General features: G+C 34.4%; 1 protein-coding gene across 1 annotated transcript; it reads right to left on the bottom strand.

The window, feature by feature from the left end:
* Positions 1-182: 182 nt before the first annotated feature.
* On the bottom strand, positions 183-25,554 carry LOC123531686 (uncharacterized; the record flags this gene model as incomplete). The annotated part of the gene is given in 24 exon segments (XM_053535955.1): positions 183-3,451; positions 3,719-3,812; positions 4,847-4,961; positions 5,852-5,974; positions 6,517-6,671; positions 7,399-7,518; positions 8,043-8,220; positions 8,469-8,635; positions 10,077-10,127; positions 10,931-11,203; positions 12,433-12,469; positions 12,752-12,937; positions 13,624-13,741; positions 14,049-14,272; positions 14,764-14,872; positions 16,239-16,798; positions 17,308-17,533; positions 17,964-18,096; positions 18,555-18,751; positions 19,502-19,595; positions 19,802-19,906; positions 24,137-24,232; positions 24,673-24,767; positions 25,492-25,554. Coding segments are annotated over 24 exon segments (3,649 nt in total), but the record flags the coding sequence as incomplete, so codon positions are not given.
* Between the last annotated feature and the right edge of the window lie 1,823 nt (positions 25,555-27,377).

A 27,377-nucleotide genomic window follows, 5' to 3' on the forward strand; every position in this document is an offset into this window, starting at 1 on the left:
CGACTTATCGCTGCTCACCTCCCACTATTCCGCTTGATTAGAGGGTTTTATCACAGTATTCCACCAGCTTTCGCTTCAAGCCCTTGCCATGTAAGTTTCGAAATCTCTTGATTTTGCATGCTAGTGTCGCAGGATGAAATGAAATTATGCTAAGGGTTGGGGAAAAAACAACACAACACAAATAAATGACCACAAGCCTGTATATATCTGTTTATATAATAAAGTGTTAAATCATTTTTATAGAAAGGTTTCAATTTCAAATGCGGACGTATACTTCTACGTGTATTACGAACATGCGTGTTCTACGTCATCAATGTATGTATACCTGTTTATTTGTACAAGTACATTGGTTAGACTTCGATTTAAGTGAGTAGCGTCAACGTTCCTTTTGCGCAAATGAAATGTTTATTTGAAATACCGCTTATTGGAGAAAATGGCGAACTATCTATAGAACTATATACATGTTTGAAAATCACATGTCAAACAGACAGCTTGACATCTTGTTTGAGAAACAAATTTCACTATCCAGTTTCTGAGACATGGTTTGTCAAGAATAGTGTGCCAATAATTTGAAAGTCATTTGTCAGTTACTAACTAGCCATTCCGTTTTGCTGTCATACAGTTTTGTCAGCCATTCTACATGATATTCAGCAAAGCGGTTATTCAGTCTACAGTCAGTACGTTTGATAATCAGTAATGCAGATCGCAATCCAGTTCATTCGACAAATGTAATTTTTTAAATATCTTGATTCATTCACGCCTTACAAAAATAATAATACAATGGATGTGCTTTCAGTGTTGTTGGTGTTTTTTTTTTTTTTTTTGTGTGTTTTTTTTTTCATCCAAGTGAAACTTGATAGCCGCTGAATTGTGTTTGTTCAATCTGTTTCAGTGAAGATATAAATAGAACGAAAACGCTTTTCACGAGCAGCCTGATATGGCATGCCCGCCATTTGTCAAGCGAACTGAAATATTTAAGTGTAACTGTAGCTAACTGAGCCACAAATGTATGCGTTTGAAATCGCAACCTCTCTAAAATTTTATATACACAAGGGTTGTCCCACTAAATCGTAGACACTTGTAATAAATCAGTTTTAGTGACATCCAATTGCAATTAGTTTACACTTACAAATAAAGTGTGGCTATTTCCAGTTAACTACTTATGATTTGACTAAAATTCAGACGATATACTTTTAGAGTTAAACTGACGCAAAATTGATGTGAGCGGCGCAGCCCATGCGATTCATCAATATGATCCGTCTTCAAACGGTTATAACATATGCTATGCTTATTGTCAACAACGCCGCTCAACATTTTATACGCGTCAGCATAAACCATTCAGATGCCACGCTGCAAAATTTCAAGTAAGTGACATTAGTGGTCGTTTCATGCGTACAAGTGCTGCTGTAACACATCTTGCTAAGCTAGAGACGTCGTAAGATGCCGCGACGCAACGGAAACTGATAGGATTCTGTTTAAAATGCGGAATAACTCACGTATATATTATTAGCGGGTTGCGACATATTCAGGGGTTCAAAATGTTTCGCGGACACTAGCCTATAAGAAGCATTTCCGGGAAAATCATAAACACACGCGTACCGACGAAGACCAAAAAAGCTGCGGAGATAGCAAATAAGTCATGGTAGTAAGAGGGGAATGCGAGAATTGGCTGAATGTACAGGGTTCTATTACTATACAGCTTTACAGCGACTACTTACTTACGAATTATCAATGTAATGTGTGTCTGCGCGTTGGGTTCCGGAAGTGGTTTGAGCATGCAGAGGAATATTTTGAGAAAGAACGTACATCGCACTTCATGTAGTTTACCGTATTGGCGTAACGACGTGAAGCGATCGCCGGTATGTGCTTCACTTATACCTGATGTGAAACCATAATTCTGAGACACATTGTACTGTAATTATTTGAGTGTATCCCGTGATAACTGTTGAAACCCCGTACATGTAAATTAATGTTAATTTCTTTTAATTTTCAATGTCTACGATTTAATGAAACAGCCATCGTATGTACTCGTATATTACAAAACATGTTATTCACAAGAAATAAATGTAGCTATATATTCAAAATAAGCTCTTGATTATCACAAGAAAGTAAAGACAACATTTATATGAATACACTTTTGTTCCGATTATATAACACCCACCACAGTGATTAAATATAACAATGAATGTAGAATAACATGAAATACTAGTTAATAGAACCTTATACGAACTAAAATAAAGCAAAAATTGCTATATTCTTCGTACAACTCATTTCGATGATTAGATTATGCCTTTTAATTCTATTATCAGTATGATGTAATAAGCGTTTTAAAACTTATGTATACAGTCAGGAGGATGTCAAAATATATTACACGTGTACGAAAGTGTTACAAAAATTAGCTATGTTATTATATACATAAGATAGACAACTGTAATTTGGAGTCACATAAAGGCATATTATGATGAGATAATACCACTTGACAGAAATGGTATGAATATCAAAGCAAAATGATAAAATATAGATTCAAGCAAAATCTCAAAATGCGACCTAGTCAAAGTAAGTACTAGCGTAAACAATATAAAACACAATAAATGACACATTAAATATAATGAAAGGTATATATATATAGATCTATTAGAATAAAAATAAAATCTTGTTCCAAAATCTAAATGACAATTTAGTCGTGTCATTGGCTTCTCCTATAAAACAAGTAATCAGGTTCAGTGTCCATATGGTTCTATATTTATACAGTTTATAGTTCGCGAACAACAGAATAAAACAGTATCGGTTGAAAGTATAATTGTAAACATCTATTTCTTAAACTAATCCTCTATTACAATAACCAGGAATAAAAATGGCCACCCAAAGTGTGAAACAAATATTATTTTTAAATGAATTTGTATCCAGTGTGTAATTTTGAATTATCCGTATTGTTTTGTTGCTAAATTTTAATGCTGATCATATTTCCAGTGATGTCATTTTTCAGGAAATTTGAGATATATTTTTTTTCATACACCTTGTACTCATGTATGTTGCACAGCAGCAATGAAAGGGTTTTTACAAACGAAACATTGACACATTATATTACTGGATATCGTGTCTTATAATTTCTTATAATACTCGAATATCAAATTTCATTTTATCCATCAATAATTAAGCGAAAGAAGAAGAATGTAACGAAAGATTAATGGTTGTTTTGGTGAAAGACAGCAAGAACCACTAAGTTAATAAGATACAGGCGACATCGTTGTATGTGAACAAGTCTATGTGATTATATCACTGTAAATCAACGGTTATATACAATTTAGTCTGTATTGCTCTCTACTGACTGTAGTAATAATCATCAACTGGAGCTGCTACAAACATCTCATCCAGTTCATTTCGAATCTCTTTAAATGTTGGCCTTTTCTTTGCGGCTTCAGCCCATGTTCGTTTCATTACACCATACCATCTGTAAAGTAACATTAAGTGCAAACATAAAAACTGACATGGAACTGTGAAGTGTACTTGCCGGCTACCGACAACTCTATAAAATACACTATTGCCAAAATAAAGAAGCATTTAAGAAAGCTTGAACAGAAACGTCGTTAGTATGATAATCATTGCGTTATACTGATGACTGTTGACTTGCATTTGTTTACATGCCGTTCAAACATCCAACTTAAAGCAAGAAGTTCAAAGCCTTTGTTTTACAATTATGACTAAACGTTAAACAAACCTGTCATCGCATTGTTCTGGTTTCTGAAGCCTGAAGCCTTCCTTCAACTTTGCTGGAATGTCACGGCCTTTGGTGTTCCCATAGGGACTTTCCCCTAAAAATAAAACAAACTAATCAATTAACGTTGTATATAGTATAAAATGTCTTATTATTTCAGCGTACAAAGAAGACGGAAATGTTATCATTACTTTTCCATAGTATTAGCTTGGCATCAGATATATGAATAAGAAATGCGTATGTTCTGTTCAACTGCGGAAATAGTATACATGTTCATAATGTATTTTCATAGTGAAATATTCAGATCAACATATTTAGAGACTAATAAAATGTTCTTTGTTATGAAATTCTGCAGAATGATTATATCTAAAAATTGTTTCTTTTTCTGGCCATGTTATAACCCTACATGGATAAATAAAAACTAGTTTATCGCATCATGTATGGACATTCACAATATTCATTAAACGGCACGCTTATGAAACCCGTATGTCCACATACTAGCCTCTCGGATGCCAAGGGTATGTAATGTTGTACGTCCCAAGTGCGAAGTGACCTTTTACAATGACGTATTGACAAAGAAATAAATAGGAGTCGTCTACTAACTTAAAATTATCTATCTGATAATTCTTGACGGCAGAGATCCAAGTTTCTCTTTATTAACCAGAAACTGTTTTCAGTTTCAAGGTCACTATGATATTGACTTTTGAGGGATCTACATTCTAATGAATAAGAGTAGTTATCTGACAAGAAAAACAAATTGCTTTTGATTGGTCGATGCATTCTCTTATCATTGATTGGAAACAGTCAGTAGTCAATCACAAGGTCGCCTTGTTTAATCTGAAACTTTCTACAAGCAACCATTATACATGCAATATGAAGCTTGTAGACAAAAAATTCAATTTTCTCAGTTTTCATTCTTTTCTGTTTCAAAGCCACTATCATTTGACATCGTTGTACTGATCTTGCATACATCAATCGCCAACTGGCCTAATCATTCTTTACGTAATGAGATCAGACGATTTTATCATTAGCAGTCTGTCATACAGACAAACAGACCAACAACATGTTTTGTATTAAGCTAAACAAAATTTCTGTCTTATCCGAAGGGGTACACTTATTTCAAATTCATACCTAGAGAAAATATTTCCCACACAACAATACCATATGACCATACATCGCTCTTTTCTGTCGCATCCGCTGTGGACTTTAGGCACTCCGGGGCCATCCATTTGATTGGAATACGCTCCTTTCATATTGAAAATACATTAGTAAACTTTGATTACAACACCTCTCAAACATTACAGACATTTGTGTGTATATAAGTAACAATCTATGTTTATATAAGTAATAAGTAATTCAAAAAGACCGAGCTGTCAGCTAATATAATGTATTCGGCCAATTCTGCGCAGTACAAATTATTCTTGTTCTTCTTTCTCCAATTTCACACAGTTAATAAATAAAACCAAAAAAATCATGCAGTTTAATTGATTTATGTCTCTTTTCAAATGCAACATATCAGGTAAATAGGTAAATTTCAGTGACACTTGTTGCTTTGTATTTAAACTTAAGTCAAATATGACTTGTCGGCTAATTCTGAAAGTATCATCTGTGTAATATTTCACATTCAGATTTAATTTGCAATGTACGAAAGGGGTTTGCTGCCAAGATTTATTCTCAATATCTTCTTAAATAATATGACTTCTTTTTGCAAGATTCAACTCCAAGATGTTTGAAACAGAAATATTAACAATATTACCTCTAACCCTGTCCTTATATTTGAAGATCTATAACAAATATCCGTCTAAAACATGAAATAATCTCATCTAGTCACTATTTAAACAAAAATCATGAACAAACAAGATTTAGTCAAGCCGGTTGCCTTGTTAGAATGATATTTAGGAGAAGTGCAAGGACGATTTCCTCTAAACTTAATTGAAGATTTCTATCGGTCATCAATATTTTCATACATATTTCAGCATGTATGAGCATGTATGAGGATGCTTTTTTAACCTTATTCTTGTTATGGTTTTGTAACTTTACTGTGAATATCACTGTCAAATTATTATCTCTAGACAGTGTAATAATAGTTATTGTACACATAATATTAATCTTTGAAATTATTCTTCACGAAATTACCCTTTTGTTTGCTTGTCCATCACCATCTTTATTTTCATCAGGCTGTGGTCCAAATCCAGCTATTTTCACTTCAAGAGATGCATTTACTAGTACGTTTCGTGCAGCCAATCGTCTATGTACAATCTAAAATGGGATTGGTCATGGCGACCTTATTATTTCTTTATTTTTGAAAATGCACAGACCGTCTCATTAAAGAGATTTCGTTATTATTGTGTGGAAATACACAAAATGATCGACCAATAAAATCTTAAGTGGAAAGCACCATCTAAAATGTAGTTCTGGAGATCTAAATATGATGTTTTCCTAGTCAACGCCGCCTAAAGAGTTTGTAAGTATATCAGCGGAATTCAGAAACTATGTCTGTCCATATAAAATATAGCAAAACCTGCTATTAAGCATATTTCTTGCACTAGACTCTCAAAATATTCACACATAACAGAACCTTATTCATGCACAACTTCCTTCTAATTTAGACAAAAAGCACACACACATATACACACACACACACAAAACGCCTTCATACAAACAGAAAAAGAAATACTTTATTCTTTTACTAACAGCATATTAAAGTAAAACAAAAATAGCAAACCGAAGCTAAAAACAAATGAGCTTTTACAATGCAATTTGTAAAATTATACAGAATCAAAATTATGTCTTGCCTATACCTTTCTCTGTGCAAGGTGTTCCATGCCGCGTGCTACACCCAGTCCAAATCTCTGAAGTCTCTCTTGAGTCTCTAGGGTCAGGTTGGTTCTCAATGTTTGTAAGTAGTCACGTAATTGTCCGTTCGAGCAAAATTCATAGATAATAAAAGGTCCAACTTAAATGTAGAAATACAGTGAGTTATCAACACACATAATCAGCTTTATTTATGTACGATTGCTGTAAATGCTTTTTGAAAATAAATCTTATAGATTTATAGGACTTGCATATGCCTTTTTTTCTCTAGGCACAGAAAAGTTATTACCCCAGTCAAGGAAAATTTATGATTTAGGAGAATGATTCAGCATGGATACGGAATCAAGAAAAGCTCAAGAAGGTAAACAGAAATACTGTTAAAAATTATGTTTTACTCATTATATGATTAAATTTGTAAAGGAGTATAAAGTAAATAATATTCTATGTTTCCAAAAATCACTTTCATGATATTCTTAGTGCCTACTGAATGTTTCGTTAAGTTCTAAACTGAGTTCTCACTTAAAGCAATATACTAACAGAGAGTAAGAACTTTTTTTCAGATCTAAGCCTTTTAGCATCAGGTGTAGATAACGTCAGCTAAGTTATCATTAAACTTACCTTAAAATAACAATATCTGTTTTAAAGTACAATTCTTGAGAAACTACCTCATATTTCAATATTTCAATAAGGACATAAATGCTAAAAACATTTTTTTTTTCAAAAGGTGAATTCCAAAATGAGATACAATCTGGAGAATAGCTACTGATTGTTCAGATCAATGCTCAGGGGGACATGCAAGAAGACATACATCAGGTAACATGGTATAACTATATATACATATTTGTATTAAACACTTGAAGACAACTTACTCTCAGAATCAGAAACAACTGCACCGATGAAATGTAAAATGTTCTCATGCTTTCCCACCTCAACAGCATTAAAATTAATCTTCGCCTTCATCAGGAGTTCGTCATTTTCTGTAAACCCCTCTTGCATGAAAAATATAGTATTTTATATTAAATACCAATTTTAACACTTCAAGCAATTGTTATGTAAAGCAATTTTGTTTCGTAGTTTGTTACGAGATTTCTTTAATATTTATTTTTGCCTCCGTTGGCAAGTGGTTAATGTCGTTGGCTTTAATTACTTGTCCGTAGCCGATGTGGGTTAAAGACTCACTTTTGGCGTTGAATGATTCATGTGAGGAAGACACCAAGCTGGCTGACGGAAACTAGGTGGTTCTAAGCAGGTGCCCAACCGTGATGAAATAATGCACGGGGGTACTTGGGGTCTTCCTCCAGCATTAAAGCTAGAAAGTCTCCATACTGTGTGACGTTAAACTCAAGAAAAACAAAAATGCAAAAAATATCATAGCCATAAGCGACTTTCTTGATAACAGGTCCAGAGGTCATATTAGTTGATGCTCACTCAGCTACTTGATTATATTACGTGTTCTTGATAAATATACTTGACCCATTTCCTGAACAGAATATTCAAAACAATCATAACGTACGCTTCAATGTTTTGGCAACGACAGTTTCCTTTGAGGTCCTTAGATTTGCAAGAAATATGTCGGCATAGTTGCCAGATGTCAGCAAAGACTCTAGAACAATATTGTCACGGTTAAGCTGCCATGACTGTATATCCTTGAAGTCCATCTCTCCATACATGTACAATGACTCCGCATTGCTCTGCAGAATAAAATGTTTATAAAATAAAAATGTATAAAATTTATTTAAATGAGCATTTATCTATGTGCATACTTCCCACTAAATTACCTTTCCTATGCTCCAAATTCATTTTAAGGCTAAAGCACATAAATCTAGTTTAAAACTCTAATAATTTTAACGATTCTTTTACATAGATTTCCTCATTTACTGCGCAGTAATTTCAAACACTTGTACGGATAATACTACAGAGTACGTGTGAAGTGTCTTACATATCCCCTTCCGTACGCATTGCTTCGTGCTCTTGTCCTTTTGGCAGCCACTGACTTCCGGTATTTTACAGTCAACGCATTAAATCCACGTCGCACAGGCTTCATATGGCCTCGTCTTAATAGTACCACAAATATTGCAATCAACAATCCGATTATCAGCAATACACCTACAATGAACCACGCACGGTTTGCTCAGTTGTGCTCAGAGGTTATTAAGAATTGACGTCTTATATTAATTCAAAAATAAAACAAAGTTCAAGATAAATGTATTTAGCCCTTCAACATAAATTTTCACCAGGATAGAAACATTCAACTTATAAACACCAAGTCTTCAATACATACAAGATTTTCACTGTAGTGATCCTGGATCTTTTATTTACGACAGATAAATATAATTTAACATGAAAAAATATTACACATCCGCCAAGAAGCTTTCCAGATAAACAATACGCTACAGAAGCAGTGCAACGCAATTTAAAATCCCTTGCTGAAATTGACTTATCATCTCACATGCAGTAAAGCTTACTGTTCAGAATTATGTACGTACAATATTGTATTATGTACGGACATGGTATAACACACAGAGTAAGAATTAATATTTGCTATATAAATCAACAGCTTTTTTTAATTAAAAAAAATGTAACGAATCATTATTTTGAAGGGGAAAAAATGAAGAAAATACAATAACGAGTTTTATCAACTGGGTCCATATGACATGTGAGCGTGAAAGGAAAAGATTAAATGTTAACATTTGACCTTAAAGTGTGGTATTGACCATTTAGCTCGAGGTCTGCGTATAGTGCATGACAAGTCGACTCATATGGAAAAAAACTATAGACCTTTGACCTCCAAGTGTGACCTAGAACTTTAAAACTTTGGGCCGGGATTTGATCACGAACAATCGTCTTATTATGGGGAACAACAGTAGCAACATCTGTAGCAAAATATGACAAAATTCCTTGGTGGATTACAGCGTTATAGATAAGAATACAAATAACTGAATAATAGCCTCGAATTGACATTGACCGTTGAACTAGGTATCTGAGTGCTGCGCGTGATACGCCGTCTCGTTATGGGAAACCTTTGTGTCCATAAATATGAAGATCTCTTCATAAAGCACAGAGTTACGGACCGGACAGGAAATAAAAGCCTTTTACCCTTTGACCTCCGGTAGTGACCTTGACCTTTGAGCTAGGGATATTGTTGTGTGCAGGACATGTTGTCGCATTATGGAAAATAGTTTTGCCAACATCCCTTTATCGGTGACAGTGTTATGAACAGATCACGTAAAATATTTATTAATATTTCACAACTTCCGCCAAGAAGTGACATTTACCTTGAAGCTATGCAAATCACAATCCTTAAGTCCCAAAAACTTGTTTTCAACAAGTAAGGAACTTGAAAATTGTGTAGTAACACACAGAACAAAACATTTTTAACTCAAATTCATCTGTTAGTCTGAACAATTGTATCTATTCTTCAAGTCTTAAACTAATTAAATTGATTGTGAAGCTGAAGATCTGGCACCGAATTGCCAAGTTCATTTCCCTTTTAGTATAAGTATTATAATCTCTAACGTTACGACTTATTAACAAATTAACAACTTACTAACAACAATTCCAGCAATAATACCACCTGAAAGGTAATTCTTCTGTGGAGCTGAAATAAACGTTTCATGTGATATAGAATTTTCAATTTTTCTACTTATGTTCAGTTTAATAATAGAAGTATAAATGTAGATTCGGTTAAACCTTTTTTGTTGTGTTTCTGTGTGCTTTGTAAATGTAGTACATACTGATTAGCCTTAACTTATAACTGAAGAAACTGGGATATAGAAATATATTCAGTTAATACTGCTTTATAAGATTTGTTTGTTTATTTGTTTGGGTTTAGCACTGTTTTACAACAGTATTTTAATTATAATAGGGCTGGCTTGTAACCTTATATAGGTGTTCCTGGATTCTGAACTAGTGCTAGCCTGTTCCGCAAATAACTGCCAACTTCTCCACATAAAGCAAAACTAGTAATAGCCTGTACTCCGCTTCTCTACATGAGTCAGCGGTAGAAGACCTATGACTTTAGACACATGTATTTTATAGAATCGTCACGGAGAACATAGCACCTCCAGTGGATCGAAATTACAACCATGCGGTTCTCTATATTGGGCTAACTGGGTAGGCGTTTGGTGTGGACATTGGCAGTTCGGAGTTTAAATTAAACATCATAATCGAGCAAATTCTAATGTTAAAAATTAAACGTTTAACACCTTAAATGATCCTTAACGCATCTGACGGTTTGAAAAGACAAATGTGGCAATGCATCTAAGTATTAAAATGACAATATATTTCGCTTTAAGAATTGTCTTTCGCTCTTATCCTAATATCAAAGAATGTTAACATTTAACATTTGTATGTAATAATAGTGTTATAAGTGTTAAGTAACACATTTCTCCAACGTATTACCTGTCTTGAAGGAGTAAGGTAATGCTGCTAGCTCTGTCCCTTGAAATCCAAGTCTTAACGACATGCTATATTCTTTATCTGGATCAAGTCCTACTAGATCCACGGAAGTTTCCTCATTGTAAACGTTGATTATTCGAACTGTTCCATCAGGGTTTATCAACATAATTTCAATATCAGCGCGGCCGTAACATGACGCCTTTTCGGGCAAATCCCACACTAGACGAACACCAGTAGCTAAATTTTTCTCTACACGAATGTTGGTCGGACCAGAATCTGTAAATAATTTATACATTTAAGGATCTGTAAATGTCTGCTCTAACATAATTATACAAATGGCTAACAGTTTTTATTTTACAACTTAAATAATTTATTAAAGAGGGCCAAAATGATCCTATATTGCTCACCTGAGTTTAGGGTCCAAATTTCTATGCTTGTTATTACTTCAAAAACAAATGCCTATGTAAAACAAGCTTTTCCTTTGATCTGACTAAGTGACCTAGTTTTTGACTCCATATGTCCCAGTTTTAATTTATGGCATAGGAATCATAAAGGTAAACATTCTCACCAAGTTAAATGAAGGTCATAAGTTTGAAGATCATGGGTCATAAATGTGGCCTCTGTGGTGGCAACAAGCTTTTCTTTTGATTTGATCTGTTGCCTTAGTTTTTGACCCCACATGACCCATTTTCAAACATGGCCTAAAAATCATCAATATAAAAAATCTGTGCAAGTTTGTTTCAAATCAAAGCATAAATGAAACCTCTATATTGCTGAAGGGCCAAAATAGAAAAGTTTGCACTTTTTAGGGGCAGTGGATCTAGAACTTGTAATGGGATCTTGCTGGTTTCCGAAAGAAACCGAAATCTTACTGTGATTTAAGTTTTGTGTGTAAGTGTGGTGAAAATCAAATGTAAAATGTCACTCCTATCGTGTTCACATGGTAACAACTATCATATTTTGGCTCTTTAAGGGGTCAAATAGGGGCCGTAACTCCGAAACCTATGACTGGATCTGATGGATTCATCATCGAATCCAAAATCTATTGTTGTTAATGATATCTTGCAAGTTTGTATTAAATCAAACCATAAATGAAGTCTCTATATTGCTGCAAAAGCCAAAATAACATCATGGGATCTGGGCAGTTTTCGAAAGGAACAAAGATATTATGCCAATACAAATTGTTTGCAAGTCCGATTCAGATCGATTGCAAATTGTGGTTTCTATCATGTTCACAATCTAAAATAGCAAATTTTGGCCATTTAAGGGGACATAATTCTGGAACCCATAATGGGATCTGGCCAGTTTTGAAAAGAACCGAGATATTATGCCGAAATAAATTGTATGCAAGTTTGATTAAAATCAGTTGCAAAATGTGGTCTCTATCCTGTGCACAAGAAATTGTGGACGGACGACGTCGACGGACGACGGACGGCAGGCGCTCACAAAAGCTCACCTTGTTACTACGTGACACGTGAGGTAAAAAAAAGTACGTAGCAACTTACATTCTTCCAAGCCTCTCAACTCTGTAAGATGGGATATCTGAAAACAAAACTTGTTCTAAATAATAAAGCAGAAATACATTAATTGTGTAATTGTAACATCATACATAAATGAAATGAAGTACATTATGCCATATGTTTTAAACAAATGCATTCAAATACATTTCTTATGAATCCATGTGGTACATATGAACATTGATTATATATGTGATATTCAGTATTAAAATCCTACCATATCAATGACATATACGTATATTATAAGTTGTTTTAAGTTATCTGAATCTTCTTTGAATTTTCTATTAGAGTAGGAGTAAGTTTTTACATTGACGCTAAATTCCGTGTAAAGTAAAGCTTGGTTGTAGACAGTCACGGTTACCACGGCAGATTTGTTCAGGTCTTTTTTTGGAACGAGAAACCAACAGTTATCGATATCAATTGTTTGTTCTATCAGGAAACAGGTGTCCAAAATACAATGGCAAGTCGGATCTTTGCCGCAAGCATCAGTGGCCTGGAAAAATATTGAAACACTTTATAATCTCACAAAATAACGTGATGTTAAAACTGCGTGATTTATTTTCTTAAAAAAACACCACAACCTAGTGATCAACTTTTTCCTTCCACATGATCATCCTGAAGATCATTCTGAAAAACCAGTATAGTACAGCTATTCTACTAGATAACAGCTGCACAATTTAGACCCTCCCTAAATCAATGTGTTTTCGCAACTTCATCTACAAACTTATTCAGTCAGTCCCTAATCGGTATAGTTTTAAAAACATAAATATATAACTTTCTTACACGGCTCCAAAAGTTGTGGTCTATGCTCAACTTAATAAATCCAGTACTGTGCATAATGCTACATTCACTCAATAAAATAGTATACTTTAAACACATTGTCTTTTCCTAATATATGTCATTTTCCTGTTTTCCGTGCAGGTCATGACATTGTATTATTACAAACATGGAAATATAAAAGAATGCAGCTAATCTCTTGCGCGTTTTTAAATCACATCTTTGATTACAGGCTGAAGGGCCTTGCTATCTACACATTCATGATTTTGTAAAATTAGGGCAAATGCAAATAACACAAAGTAAAATATTTTGTATTTCTTCTAGACTATCGTCACATTGAAACTATCGTTAAAGGATATTTTTATAAGCACTAGCTCCGTAAGTTCAAAAGAGCTTAGTTACATTATTTCTGTTGGCTGTGATAGTTCCTTGTTTGTTAGACTTTGTGCTGTTTTCTACAGAAAGTTCGTATCCCAGCTTGTGAACACCACTTCCGCCATCGGACGCCGTAAAAGTTATCCTGAAAAATATCAAATTGTTAAATTTTCTTTTACATCCCCAAACACGGCGTTTAAATAACTATATAAAAGCGAAATCGCGACTACAAGATTTTAACATAATTGGCAGCCATTTTAAACTTATTTTGTACTGGATCTCGCGGATCCTAATTCATAAAAGAGAATTCATTATATATAATACACAGTATATGGAATAAATCAAAACTTTAAAATGTATACAGATATACGTTTTGCTCATGTTCGATAGTGTATTAACCGACGTTATATTATAAAAATAGCGAAAACATCTTATGTGAAATGGTAATAAACCTTGATGAGTATGTGTAAGTTCCATTAACAATGTTTTTGTGTAGTTTTGTGTCAGCAAGTCTAGGTGGTGTGTTGTCAATATGTACTTCTGTATAGTCCGCTAGTGTGTTGTTCATTACATCGGTTGCTCGGACCCAAAGTCGGACATGACTACCATCACTCAGGTCTTCCATTAATTCATATTTCTCAATTAAAGGATGTGACACCCATCCATCAACAGGGACCTGCACAATTCAGAAAGAATAGACTCCCAAAAATCATTCAATTTGAGCATATATGGTGTCCACACTTCTAATGCAAATATTTAAATTTTTATTTAAGCATTTTCGAAAAGGAAATGGTCGTGATCTCCATATGCGACTTTAAAGTATCTCTAGTTGATATCCAATTCTGGACACCTTTACATATTGATTCCTTAATATCGTAAAAACATTGACAAAAGAGATACTGAGATTTCATACTTGTAGTGCGCGAACGTAGACTTGTATGATTTGTCCCAGTAAGCGCTTGCTGTAACAAAACTAAGCCCATAACAATTTGATACTAAATGTAGAGACAATTCACTTTTTATGATTATGTGCATGAGTATTTACTACACCTTCATGTACGCATAATGTAATTACAAATGTTCTAATAATTATATAAATGAACAATAAGGAACCTATACATGTATATAAAACTTTGTCTAAATTATGACGGTAATTTGGTATCGTACATTTCTATCATCAGTTAGAACTCTCTTTGTTTCGAATTTCACAATGCCATGAACATTTGGTATAGCACTCGTAGTTCTTTTCCCTTCATGATCATCTAAAGTGACAAACCTATAAAAATCCAGATTTAATATCATATAGCTTTGATGAAGTTTACATGGTACTATCATATGACAGAGATAGTATGGTTAAAATAAATATACAGTGTGTAGGACACAGGTGTGTCGCTATATTTTGAAAATTATGGTAATCACTGTTCAGATCGAACACATGTCACAGGTAGTTGAAATTATTCGTGTCAATTTTGCTAAAAGTAGAATATAACAATTGCATAACTTTTATTGGTAAAATGTGAAACTTATAGAGTGAGTTATGTCATGTTACTATATAGAGACTAACATTACCGGGTTTATCATGGAAATTAGGTGTATTTATTTACATTTTACAGAAGTATAATTACTAAACGATGGGAATTCAAGGTGTTCCGAAAAAGCAAATTATTCCTCCTTTATTTGGCATATATATAGTCGAAGGGCTGAAAACATGGAATCGAAAGGTATCATTGCAAAAAAAAACCTTATTATAATATTTAACAAGCGCAATGTATAAACCGGTAAAGCATTAACAATTCATGTCTATGTAGAAAGCGTAGAGTTCCAAACACATTCACATTGTATTTATCATGGTCTTTAGGTATGCACAGGGCAGTCCCCATCTGAGGTTGTTCAAAGACGAGGTTCTACCAGGTTTGTGACATATGCCAAAGTGAGGATAGAATTTACTTATTGCCACAACTTAACATGTGGAGTGAATCTATTTGCTTACCGTTTATACCTTTAGATTTAACAAATTATCAATTATTGGAAACATTACCAGATCGTTACAGTGACGTCATGCAGCAGTGACGTCATACAAAAATAACGTCATTATGTGTGAATGCTGATACAGTTGATGTATTTTACTCACATTGATTTACCTTACACAGGTATTTCTTCAGAATAATGTGTCTATAGGTAAGAAAAGTTCATGTCATCATGTCTTAATGTATGATAACATTTACCACAAATGGTGGGTCTGTTTTATGCAGTCAATCTTGATACACTGTCAGCTTTAAATACTGTGATTCAGACCGCGTATTTAGAGCATTAAATTCACCGTCGGGACATAAAATCTAAAAAGGCTATTTGTTTTCTCAAACAAATAGTCTGCCCTTTTATATATTCAGCCCTTTTGCCATACGCACTAGTGTATATATATGTGTCATATCATACGGACATGTTTGATAGTACATGTAAGAAGAAATGAAATCTATATCGGAACATTTTGAATGCTCCTCTTTCAAACAGGATTCATCGTTGCGTTAATTTCTCATAATCATCAATATTAATATGAGCAAAAACAGACACAGGTACACTACAGATAAAGATCACTTCCAACATGTTCAAATTTTCTTAAATGTATCTTAAATATAATTTACTTTTCACTCCGTAGTATTCCATCTTCTTGAAGTTTTGCAAACTGTATCGGGTATGCAAGGACGCGATTTAGAAATTTTCCATCTTCGTGCTTTTTATTGACGAAATGATTCTGCCAATCTAGGATTATTCTTGTTTTTGTTCCATTCTTTGTTGTTTGCCACATGTAACCCGTTTCTGGTTCTGCACTGATCACGTGCATGCCTCCGTCACCAACAGAAATATCCGAGACATTAATTGCTTTGCCAGACAGGAAACCGGGTTTCGTAAGAGTTATATTTGAATGATTGTCAAACAGAACTAAACGGCGTGCTATTTTAGAATTATTCGCGTGGTCTGCGGTTCGAAGAAGAATAGAATACATCCCGGGCTGAGACGGTGTGTATGTAGGAAATTCAATAGAATATGTTTCATTTGTTCTAAAGTTAAATACTGGTTTTAGTGGTTCCAGCTCTGTAAGGTCACCGTGGACATTAGGCTTCAGTTCAAACACTTCCATGTAGTAGTAAGATATACGAGATAGTGCATCTGACCAGCCATCCCATGTGATGTTAATTGGGTTCTATAGTGAAAAAATATTGTTTCTAGTTGATAATTTATGACGGTAGAAAACCTGAGATAATATTTACAAGTGAAGCATCTTATACCCTAAAATTTTTTTATATGATTTAACGGATGAGAAATGCCCATTTCAAATGATTCTATTTATTCCGTTTCTGTATTAACAAAGGTATTGCCTTTGCAAAATATATTTGCTTATTTTCAAAATAAAACATTTTACAACTGTTCTTCAGAGGCAACGGCAACCTTTGTAATAGGACATTGATGCAGAGTGGTTGAGGTCACTTCGAATCACTTGACCCTCGGCGCTGAGAGTAAATAATCTCTCTTGGAACATTAGAAGTTTCTATCTAAGAAAGTATTGGTTGCAGAAGGTCTGTAGTTAGATCTAAGAGCTTAATTATTTCCGAAAAGGCTCTCAAAGTCTCTATCTATCATCAGAAGCTTGAAATTGACAAAACGAGCTTAACTGTGCCGAAATGACTATTAAATCAAAACAAACAAGCAAACCTTTGTGATATCCTCTGTTATAAACAGAGGTTCCTCCTCTCCTGGGCCGCATTTCGCTGTAGCATTTGGTTCAGAACAATGGACAGGGACAATAAAATCGAACTTGAATTCCAGTGTTTTAGTGCTAGATTGCCCGATGTATGTGTCAGTCCTATAGGGACGGTGGTAATTCGAGTCATACAATTTTCGAAAGCCACCGTTTTTTGTAGAATATGTCACCATAAATCTAAATCGAATAATCAAATCTGTTAGAAACTTGAATGAGATCTTTTTAATAATTTTCTTATACTCTTAGAAGTATAAAGACATGGAATGAAAGTTAAAGAATGTTTACGTGATCTAAAAAAATAAATGCAAGTACTCACGAAGTTATAATTTAAGAAAAACAATCTCAGCTACAGAATTTTCTCCCAAATTAACATTTTCCACATGTGTATATCATCATTGAAAGATTTAAAAAAAAACAATCATTTCCTTGCCTTGACAGTTTTCCTCTTAAAATGATGAACGTTTCATTTCATGCTGGAATGCTTTCTGTACAATCCAGACATGCTGTGTATTTTACACATATTTCAAACGATTCAAGTATTATATAACATGAATGTGTGTATGGCATTGCTCATTTGAAATACCTACATTTATGGGGAACTACTTACACATCATTGTGTTCTATGTTGGTTTTGTAGTTTTCTTCGATAATATCACAAACCGCTGGATCTTTTTTCGGTTGTGTGCTGGACAAACCGGGACATGTATATGTTTTGTTTAAAGCAACAAAACGATGTGTACCTGACATAAATAAATTTAAATTAACAACACAACCAACTGGATCATCATTGATCAAATGTTTTGCTATTGCAAAATACTTACCATATAAATGGATTTCAATAAGAAATTAAACCAGTTGCAACACTAAAAAAGTACAAAGCCGTAATATGGATACAATTTGCTTTTTGTCATATATCTGTATGACTTTATACGAATGTATGAAGCAGCGTATCTGAATAAAAGGGTTACTACATCAAATGAAAAACTATTACTAAAATGAAGATTTACTACAGTAAGGAAATAATCAACTTAACTTGTACACTTTACAAAAAGTTACATTATATGTGACTGCAAAAAATACCTGATGACCAGTTGCGGTCTTCTTCATCAATTAAAAGCTAGAAAATAACTGTATAAATACTTTTGTGTCAGCGTGACTTAAAACAAACATCAAATAAAATATAAATGGTATGATTTACCTTTACGTGGATGTTTCGTATGAGCAATTTGTATTTTGCTTTCGACGATTCCAAAACCTTTCGCTGTAACATAATCTGGTGCTGGAGGCATTTGTGGTAAGGCATGATAAATAGATTCCATGGAAAGATTGACATAGTTGAAAAATTTTTGATTTGACCAAAATATTTCTGTAGTAGTTCCATCGGAACACGGTACACTAAAGAAATAAAAGTAATTTCTTAAATAGCTACCAGTGGTTACAAATGTGTACTGGTTCCTGCAAGAAAAGTTATTGCACTTGGCAATATCTTTAAAATTAGAAAGCATACATTATGGACATATGGCTTACGTTTACAAATATGTGCTTTTATTAACATATGGAAATTAAAAAAAAAAACATATAACAAGGAATCATACAATTTTACTAATTTTGCGATTTCATTTAATTTCTTGAAAGTTATAAAAATGCAGATTACTGCATTCATAAAAGATCGCACCAGTTATAATATAGTTTGTTTAAAAAAAGAAAAAAGAAAAAGGATCAAACATTGTTCACTTGCCATAATTATCAAATGATCAAAATGTATAAAATGTATGTAAAAGTGTCACTGTTATATTTTGTCTTCTTTTAATTTAGAACTGCAATTTGTACTGTAATGGCGTTAAGGCATTTACAGTATCATTTCCCTAAAGCATTTACGTGTTAGTGATTATAAGATATGGGCAAACCGTCTAGTCATCATTGTTAATATCATAAAAGATTAAAAAATTGTATTCAGTTTTATATACCTTTCACCAACAAGTAAACCATAAATCACTAGTGTTTCCTAGGGCTAACATAAACTTGTACCAGTTTCTCGTTTTCTAGACAATTGTACTACATTTTGTAGCATCAATAACCTAAGTTAATTGATCGGAGCTGCTTTCCGATCTCATTTTAACATGGGTATAATGCAAAATTTCTTACTTGTGGTAGAATTGTTGCTTTTTATCTGTCCGACTGATGCTGGCCAGAGTCAACTCACAGGAAGTTATGTCTGGAGGATTTTTATTAGCTGAAACTAGTTAAATATGTATATTTTACGACTTCCGCGAACCATGTACGTATTCAAAGACCGAGTCTATGTCAGGCACAACAAAAGCAAAAGAAATGTCAACATTTGAATTTTGTCATTTTCATTAGGATATTGCTATATTTCAAGAAGAAAAACGTGCTGATTTTGCATTTTACATAGAATGAGATTTAATAAGGCGTTGAAATACTTACACTGCAGGCATCCTGAATTTGGATTGCTAAATCCAGGAAAGCAGGCACACTTGGCAGGGTAACTACACGTACCAGGGTAGCAAGGTGACAAATGGGAACACTTCACTGAAAAAAAAGTTTATTTGATATTGGGTGTAGTTCCTAAAATATTTTGCAACATGCTTATAGAAAACCAATTATACAGTTTTGAATGTACAATGTGCAGTCGCATTAATTCGTACACGCGCATCTGCTTTTAGACTTATTTATGTGAATGCTGCTCAAAGTTAAATCACATGTAGATTAAAACTGATAGCATTAATGTTACAATTTATTTTCCTTTCAAAATAAGAGCACACATTAGGCTAATAACCGTAACAAAAGAAAAAGAACTGTATTTCTACCTATCAAGAGAAATTGTAAATGTTTAATATACTAATAATTGCTTATTAATCGTTGATATAACTTCGAGAAACACAATTTAATATTTAAAAAAAAAAAGGTCAAACGGTCAATGTCCATTCTTATCAATCATCGTGACGTTTTAGCAGGGCTCGCACGCAGCGTCAACAGAATGGCAGCCAAGGACGAAAGATTGCCTTGCGCAAGTTTTTTGAAAAAGACAACTTTATACATGCTTTTTTACGGAGGTAATTGTTTGCATCATTTGTATGCTTTTCAGTGAGCTTCATTTTGTAGCCTATAGATCATGGATGCATTACAGCATGAAATGTTCAAACAAGCTTGGCATCATGAAACGTTTCTGGATTTTTTTGATTTTTTTTTTTTTTTTTTTTTGAGTTTTACTTTTCTTTTTTATATTAGTCATTTATGTTCGACGAACAAAGGGGTCGCCACGAAGACATGACACTTTGGAATAACGCAGGCAACATGCTGTTGAATGTTATATTATTCAGAATATCTGTATACGCAGTTGACAAGTTTCAAATATCGCTATCCGTTACAAATATCACCTTTCATTCGTGCATAAAACAACTATGATTCAAATTTCTTTTGCAAATGTTTTACGGCGATATACGTTTTAAGCAATTTCGCTATAAATTCTCTCGTTATTTTCTTAACTTACAATTGATACTGCAGTTATTTGCATGGACAGCTTAATACTGGACCATGTACGAGTCTAGACGGTACAATTAAATTTGTGTGACTTATATGATAGCCAAATGTTGCATACTTATTTTGAATTTTAAGATTACAATACGCTTTATATAAAACTTATTATTGCATTCGTTGAGGTCAATACTGCGAACGAACATACTATTATTACCTCCCTTTAATTTTACTACTTTTCTGTTTCGTATAAATTTGAGCATCCTTGTGCCAAAAAGAACAACATCTTAAAATTGCAACTGTAATAAGTATATTTCAACCCACACTTTTATTTAAGGAAAATGTTGTTTTCATTTAGGTTTCCTGAGGCAGCAAAATTGCTATAATTTCATATAAATAAGACTGGAAAAACTCATTTGAAACGGTGAACTTTGGAAAGTCAAGACGCCATCATTACGTCATGTAATGACAAGTTGTGAAAGTGCTATAGTATTACTACATAGAGGTGTTGAATATGAATGGCATGGCCCGCTGCGATTAAGAAAGTTTTCTGACAAAGTCTAGACTAGTACCAGCTAAACATTATAACCAACTTGCGCAGCAATCACGTATCACAATTATTGTATAAGAGTGTATCTACTATTACTAAGTCAATAATGACTTAGAAACAATACGCTTCTGTGACAGGAATAGGAACAGAAACTTATCAATGATAATCTTCTACCAGTCATATCGACTCTACCCCCCAGCACCTGAAACATTGCTGAAGATTATAAGATGTAACTGCGATTATAAGATGTAACTGCGAACAGAACTTCGAAACAAACCGATGTACATGCCGTAACAAGAGCGCCGCCAAGCGGGGCAATATACGCCCGAAGGGTTACATCAGAGGATGGGAGCAAAATTTAAAGAACTTGACTGTTGAAGCCCAAAGGACAGGAACAACAAAAAAGAAGAAATTCCAAAAAAAAACAATTCTAAGTCCATAAAAAAATTCTTACCAGGTAAAGTTATGTCAAAATACATCTAAAACTTGGATGTACCATCCATGTTGTACCACAGAAAAGTGGTCTCGGTTTTTCCCTACGGCCAATAATAAAAAGTTTCAAAATAAGCTATTTATAGTAACAAAAAAGGGAAGTAATTCAAAAACAAAAATTATTGTAAGAGAACAAAAAACGATCTGCAAAATAAAAGCAAGAGCACTGCAGTGCAGAGCAATATACAAAAAGCAAAGTCATATATGACCTTTGACCCCTAAGTGTGACCTTGACCTTGAAGCGAGTCATCCAAAACATGCGCTCTGCACGTCGCCTCAGTGTGGTGAACATTTGTGCGGTGTGCCAAGTTTCTTTGAAATCATTCAAGCAGTTCAAGAGTTACAGAGCGAAATCGAAACACACTCATATGACCTTTCACTCCTAAGTGTGACTCTGACCTTGACCGTGAAGGTAGTCATCCGAAACAAGCGCTCTGCACGTCGTCTCAGTGTGGTGAACATTTGTACCAAGTTTCTTTGAAATCCTTCGAGCAGTTCAAGAGTTACAGAGCGGACACGAAACACACTCATATGACCTTTGACCACTAAGTGTGACCTTGACCTTGAAATAACACATCCAAAACATGCACTCTGTACGTCGTCTTGGTGTAGTGAACATTTGTGTCAAGTTTCTTTGAAATCCTTCAAGGGGTTCAAGAGTTACAGAGCGGACACGAAATTGCTAACGGACGGACGGACAGACGGTCACCGGGACCATAACATAATACGTCCCTTCGGGCGTATAAAAATGGAAGGCATTGCTCTCCGTGATGTGGTGCATGTCATCGTGACAGTTGCTTAAATCTATTGAAGAATGTGATATTCAAGAAAGACAAAAATAAAATCTTCACATATGAAATGGTGTTACGGGCTGCTCTAAGTTTGTATACATGAAAAATGATATAATTGCTACCAAAAGTACACCATGATGTTGTACTTGGGTTTAGTTTTATTAGGACAAGTACTCGTATATCACACAGTTAGGCTGGGAATTCAGCGAGAGGCGGTGCCGTTGTTAGGTACAAAAATGAAAATTTTAAGCCTAATTGAGTTATTGTTCTGCATATTAATCATTCCTATAAAAAGGATGCTGTAATATTATAGTAGTTGTAATCGCACTACAAACTATAAAAAAATACTCAAATATATTTTTTCAGCGTTTGGCGGAGTCTGTAATTCTTTCGTTATATACATAGAATTTGTTTTTGTGGCTTTTCTGTCACATGAAAAAGAAATAAGATAAATAGATAATATTTTATGTTGTAAAACAGTGGGCTGAGTAAATTAACTCCACAAAAGTATTGACTTTTACATAAAAATGTATATGTGTTGTTTGTTTTCATTAGGGTCAGATAGTCACCTATATAGTACATGTATTACTTGATGTCACTAATATATAGAACAATTTGCTAATAGTATAATTATGATTATTTTATTATTGATGCCAACAGTCACATAATGAATTCCTCAGCAGTTAAAGTGTCCATCATCGACCACAAATACGCATTTTGCACTTAACCAAAAATTAAAACTTATAACAGCCATTCCATATTCGCAATGCTGCACGGAAGAAGCAAAAATAATATCTTACAAAATTACTGTTAAACGTTCAAGAATATGATACAAGCCGCGTCTATACGAGGAGCGTTTGAAAAGTAGTGACAGCGCGCCCACAATTCCCACCGCCGAGGATTTTCAACATTTCTATCCTTTGAATTAAGTTTTAAATGAAGGAAGGAGCGGAGCGGGAAATATCCAGTTTTGTTTTATGCAATTGCCACGACCACCTTGGTTACGAATTGGTGCGATGTGCAGTATTATCGAATATTACCTGTAGAAACGTCGCTTCATGGAAGATAAAAATCTTTGACAGTTGCAGTTCTGCTCATAGTCATAAGAAATCGGCTGCTTTTAGTCATAAGAAAACGCATATTTTGACTTATCACCTGCTTTGAATGGATTAAGTATAAGACAGTCGAGCTGAACCCAACTAAAAGCCAAACTTCCAAAATGAAATATCATAACATAGATATTTAGAACAAAAAATTAAAGCCTTACAGGAAAATCCAACGCAGTCGTCCATACAACATGCCATATGGACAATGATAAAAAAGCACATACGTAACAAACAGACACTCTTTTACCAGATGATAACTAATGCGACAAATTTATGGACACACAAATAAATATTTTATTACCATTGGATAAATTGCTGCGTAATGTTCACTAAACACTTCACTTACATGTCGCACAGTACTTTCCATCATGGGATGGCAGACATTTGCATGTGTCAGGCTGTATACAGGTGCCTCCATTATAGCACGGCGTAGGACATATTGCTGAAATTTGAGTTCAATTTAATTTAAAAATAGAGTTAAAACTTACCAATTTCTGCTTTCTCTATAAAACATATAAGGTGTGCATAATTGTGAATAAAGCTAGACGTATGCTCGCATACGAAAACAATAGACTCTTTCTGTCGTTAACAAAACAATGCTTACATTTCCCAACATCGATCAAATCTTGGTGTTGAAGCCGTCAGTTACAGCGTTTACATTTCAAACAATAGAAAAAGTATCTGTAAAAAAGGTGGTAAATTGATACCAAACATTTTTAATGGAAATTAACATGTATCATGCATATATCTGACAAAGTTTTGTACGTCATCATGGCAGGAATATTGAGCGGTTGTAAGATGAAAATTCAGGGCTTCCATTTCATTAGATAACTAGAATGAATGTAACTACATTTTTGAATTTCGACAGAAATATTCTCATACGTTGGTTGCAACCATGTGCATAGTTAGTCCAACCATTGCAGCAAACTCGTGGAAAGCAGGTGTATCTATAGTGATAACCGCATCTACCCCAACCACTGAAAGACATCAAATGTAGTTATTTAAGTGTTCCATGTTCATAAGTAATATAATTGAGCCGCATCATGAGAAAACCAACAAAGTGCATTTTCGACCAGCATAGATCCAGACCAGCCTGCGCATCCGCGCAGTCTGGTCAGGATCCATGCTGTTCGCTAACGGTTTCTCTAATTGCAATAGGCTTTGAAAGCCAACAGCATGGATCCTGACCAGACTGCGCAGGCTGGTCTGGATCCATGCTGGTCGCAAATGCACTATGTTGGTTTTCTCATGGTGCGGCTCAATTATAACGTTTGAAGCTATTAGAACATTACAGAAATAGACATAATGTTATTGGTCTGTTAATGCCTAAGCTTAATTAGCACTATCATACTAATTTCAGAAGTAACAAAGAAAGGACTATCATGATTTTATGTCAACTAGTTTAATGTCGTGGCCTTTGTTTCCGAGTTGTTATGGTCGCTGATTTTAAACCACAAGACCTCATATCTACTGGTTCGAGACCTGCTCGTGTCGTCATTCGAGGAAGCCAAGAAGCTGTGGTTTGGTGGTTTTACCAAGTTTCTTGCCGGTGCCAAAACGAATGTTCTGAAGGGCACATGTGGTCCAGATTCAGAATCAAGAGCCGGAAAGTCGCTGTATGACTTGCGATATGTTGATGCATCTAGCTTAAAAACAAACAAACAAATGAAGAAAACCTAAGTGTTGAAAAATAACTCTTACAAAAGGCCGCAATGCTTGTGTCTGTATCCAATACAAGTTTTCGGGTAGTTACAGTAGTGGTCACTGGAAAAAAAAGAGAGAAATGCATTACGTTCTAAGTACAGTTTAATAATTGTAAAAGTTACATTACCGAATTATTCTTTTGAACTAGATTTGCTAAGTAACCACATATTTAAATAAGTCAATAAGATATTTTTTCACCGCTTATTAGACTCTTAAACTTCTTGTATAGCTTTATTAAGCTCGTTACATTGTAAATTTAACTTACGTGTTAACGTCTTGTTCAACTGCTTTAAAATACCACATGAGGAAATACTGTGGTAAAATATATGTTAACTGGTAAACACCACCTTTGCTCAGTGAAAACCTGGTTAAATCCTATACAAATTTATCGTTAATAACAAGGTTTCTTCAATCAGTGCATATGATTTCTCTACGTTATATACCACTTTACCATACAATCAAATTTATGGAAACTTATTGCTTTGATTAAAACAATTTTGCCAGGCAGAATGAAACATTTTAATAAAGAAAGCTTTCGTAACAAGTATGTTATGCTGTACCATTCTTTGCTACAAAAGGATCTTCTTATAGATTTTATTAAATCTTATATTATGGAAACTTTGACGAACTTTGTACAGCGCTTTTCTTTCTAATTAAAAGGAGACCTTGCGTACCTAAGAATGGTTATCACCTTAGCATGTGCTTAACTATCTTTAATTAACATGTAATTATTAGGGTACCATTTTCACAATTACCTTGGAGGTAAATAGCAGCGTATAGGCAAGTATTTCCGCAGTGAGCAATAGAATATTTAATTCGGCGATAAATCCGAGAGAGACTGTTCGTACATCTGATGATGTTATAAAGCGTTATTGCAAAGAAATCAACGTTGTATTAAAATAAGCGAAGAAGAGACACATGAATATGAAAAAAGCCATATTTTATTATATTACATATTATATACTTAATTGACTTCAGGATGAAAAACAAACTGTTCTACACTTCGATATAAAAAAAAAATGTTTCGGTCGGTTTGAGAAAGGCTGTACAAAGAAGTGTGGTTTTATAGACGATTGAAAGCAGCCAGCGTATCAGCTTCCCTAATCTTGACGAAAAGGAAGTTCCAAAGCTTGGGAACAGTGAACGAAAAGCTCCGATTGCCGTACATCACGGTTTTATTCTAGAATGACAGCGTGTCTTTTGACCGGTCTACACACTTCTGTCATATCCTTACTTCTGTTGCTTTTCAGCATTGAACTTTAGCATGTTGCACTGCATCCACGACAGAATTTCAGCCAGACAACCCTCAATGTGGCGCAGCCACATCTTCTATTGGCGTAAAAGACAGATATAATTGAGAGTCATTGGCGTAGAAATGATGGAGCAGTCTGCATATGGCACCCTCGGGCTTAGTGTACATAATGCAGTTCTTTTGGCCAAGTACTGATCACTGGAGGACACCTTGATTTATTAAGTTAGACCATAGGCGTCGACACCCAACTCACCATCAACGCACACGGTTTGATAGTAGTCAGTTAGGTATATGTGCTTAAAGTGTATAAATGCATGTGCTTTGTTTGTGATTCCAAGTCGCTATATGACCTATACTTGTGTCGGTGCGACGTTAAACCAAACAAAAAAAATATTTGTGACTCCTGCGATATGACACTGGTTGGTGGTCAGTCGTGTCGAAAGCTGCAGACAACAGGCAATAATGATGAACCCAGGATAGCAATACAAAAATCCCCAAATATACGCAGTTATCAGCATTATCACTCAGGAAGTTTTGAAAGTTTAGGCTCTTATCTTTGAGAGTATTATTTTTACAAGCAAGGTTATCTAGGTTTAATACTTCGTTAACGCAATACTAGTATACAGCATTA

Source organism: Mercenaria mercenaria, unplaced genomic scaffold (genome assembly GCF_021730395.1).
Source record: "Mercenaria mercenaria strain notata unplaced genomic scaffold, MADL_Memer_1 contig_600, whole genome shotgun sequence".
NCBI lineage: Eukaryota > Metazoa > Mollusca > Bivalvia > Venerida > Veneridae > Mercenaria > Mercenaria mercenaria.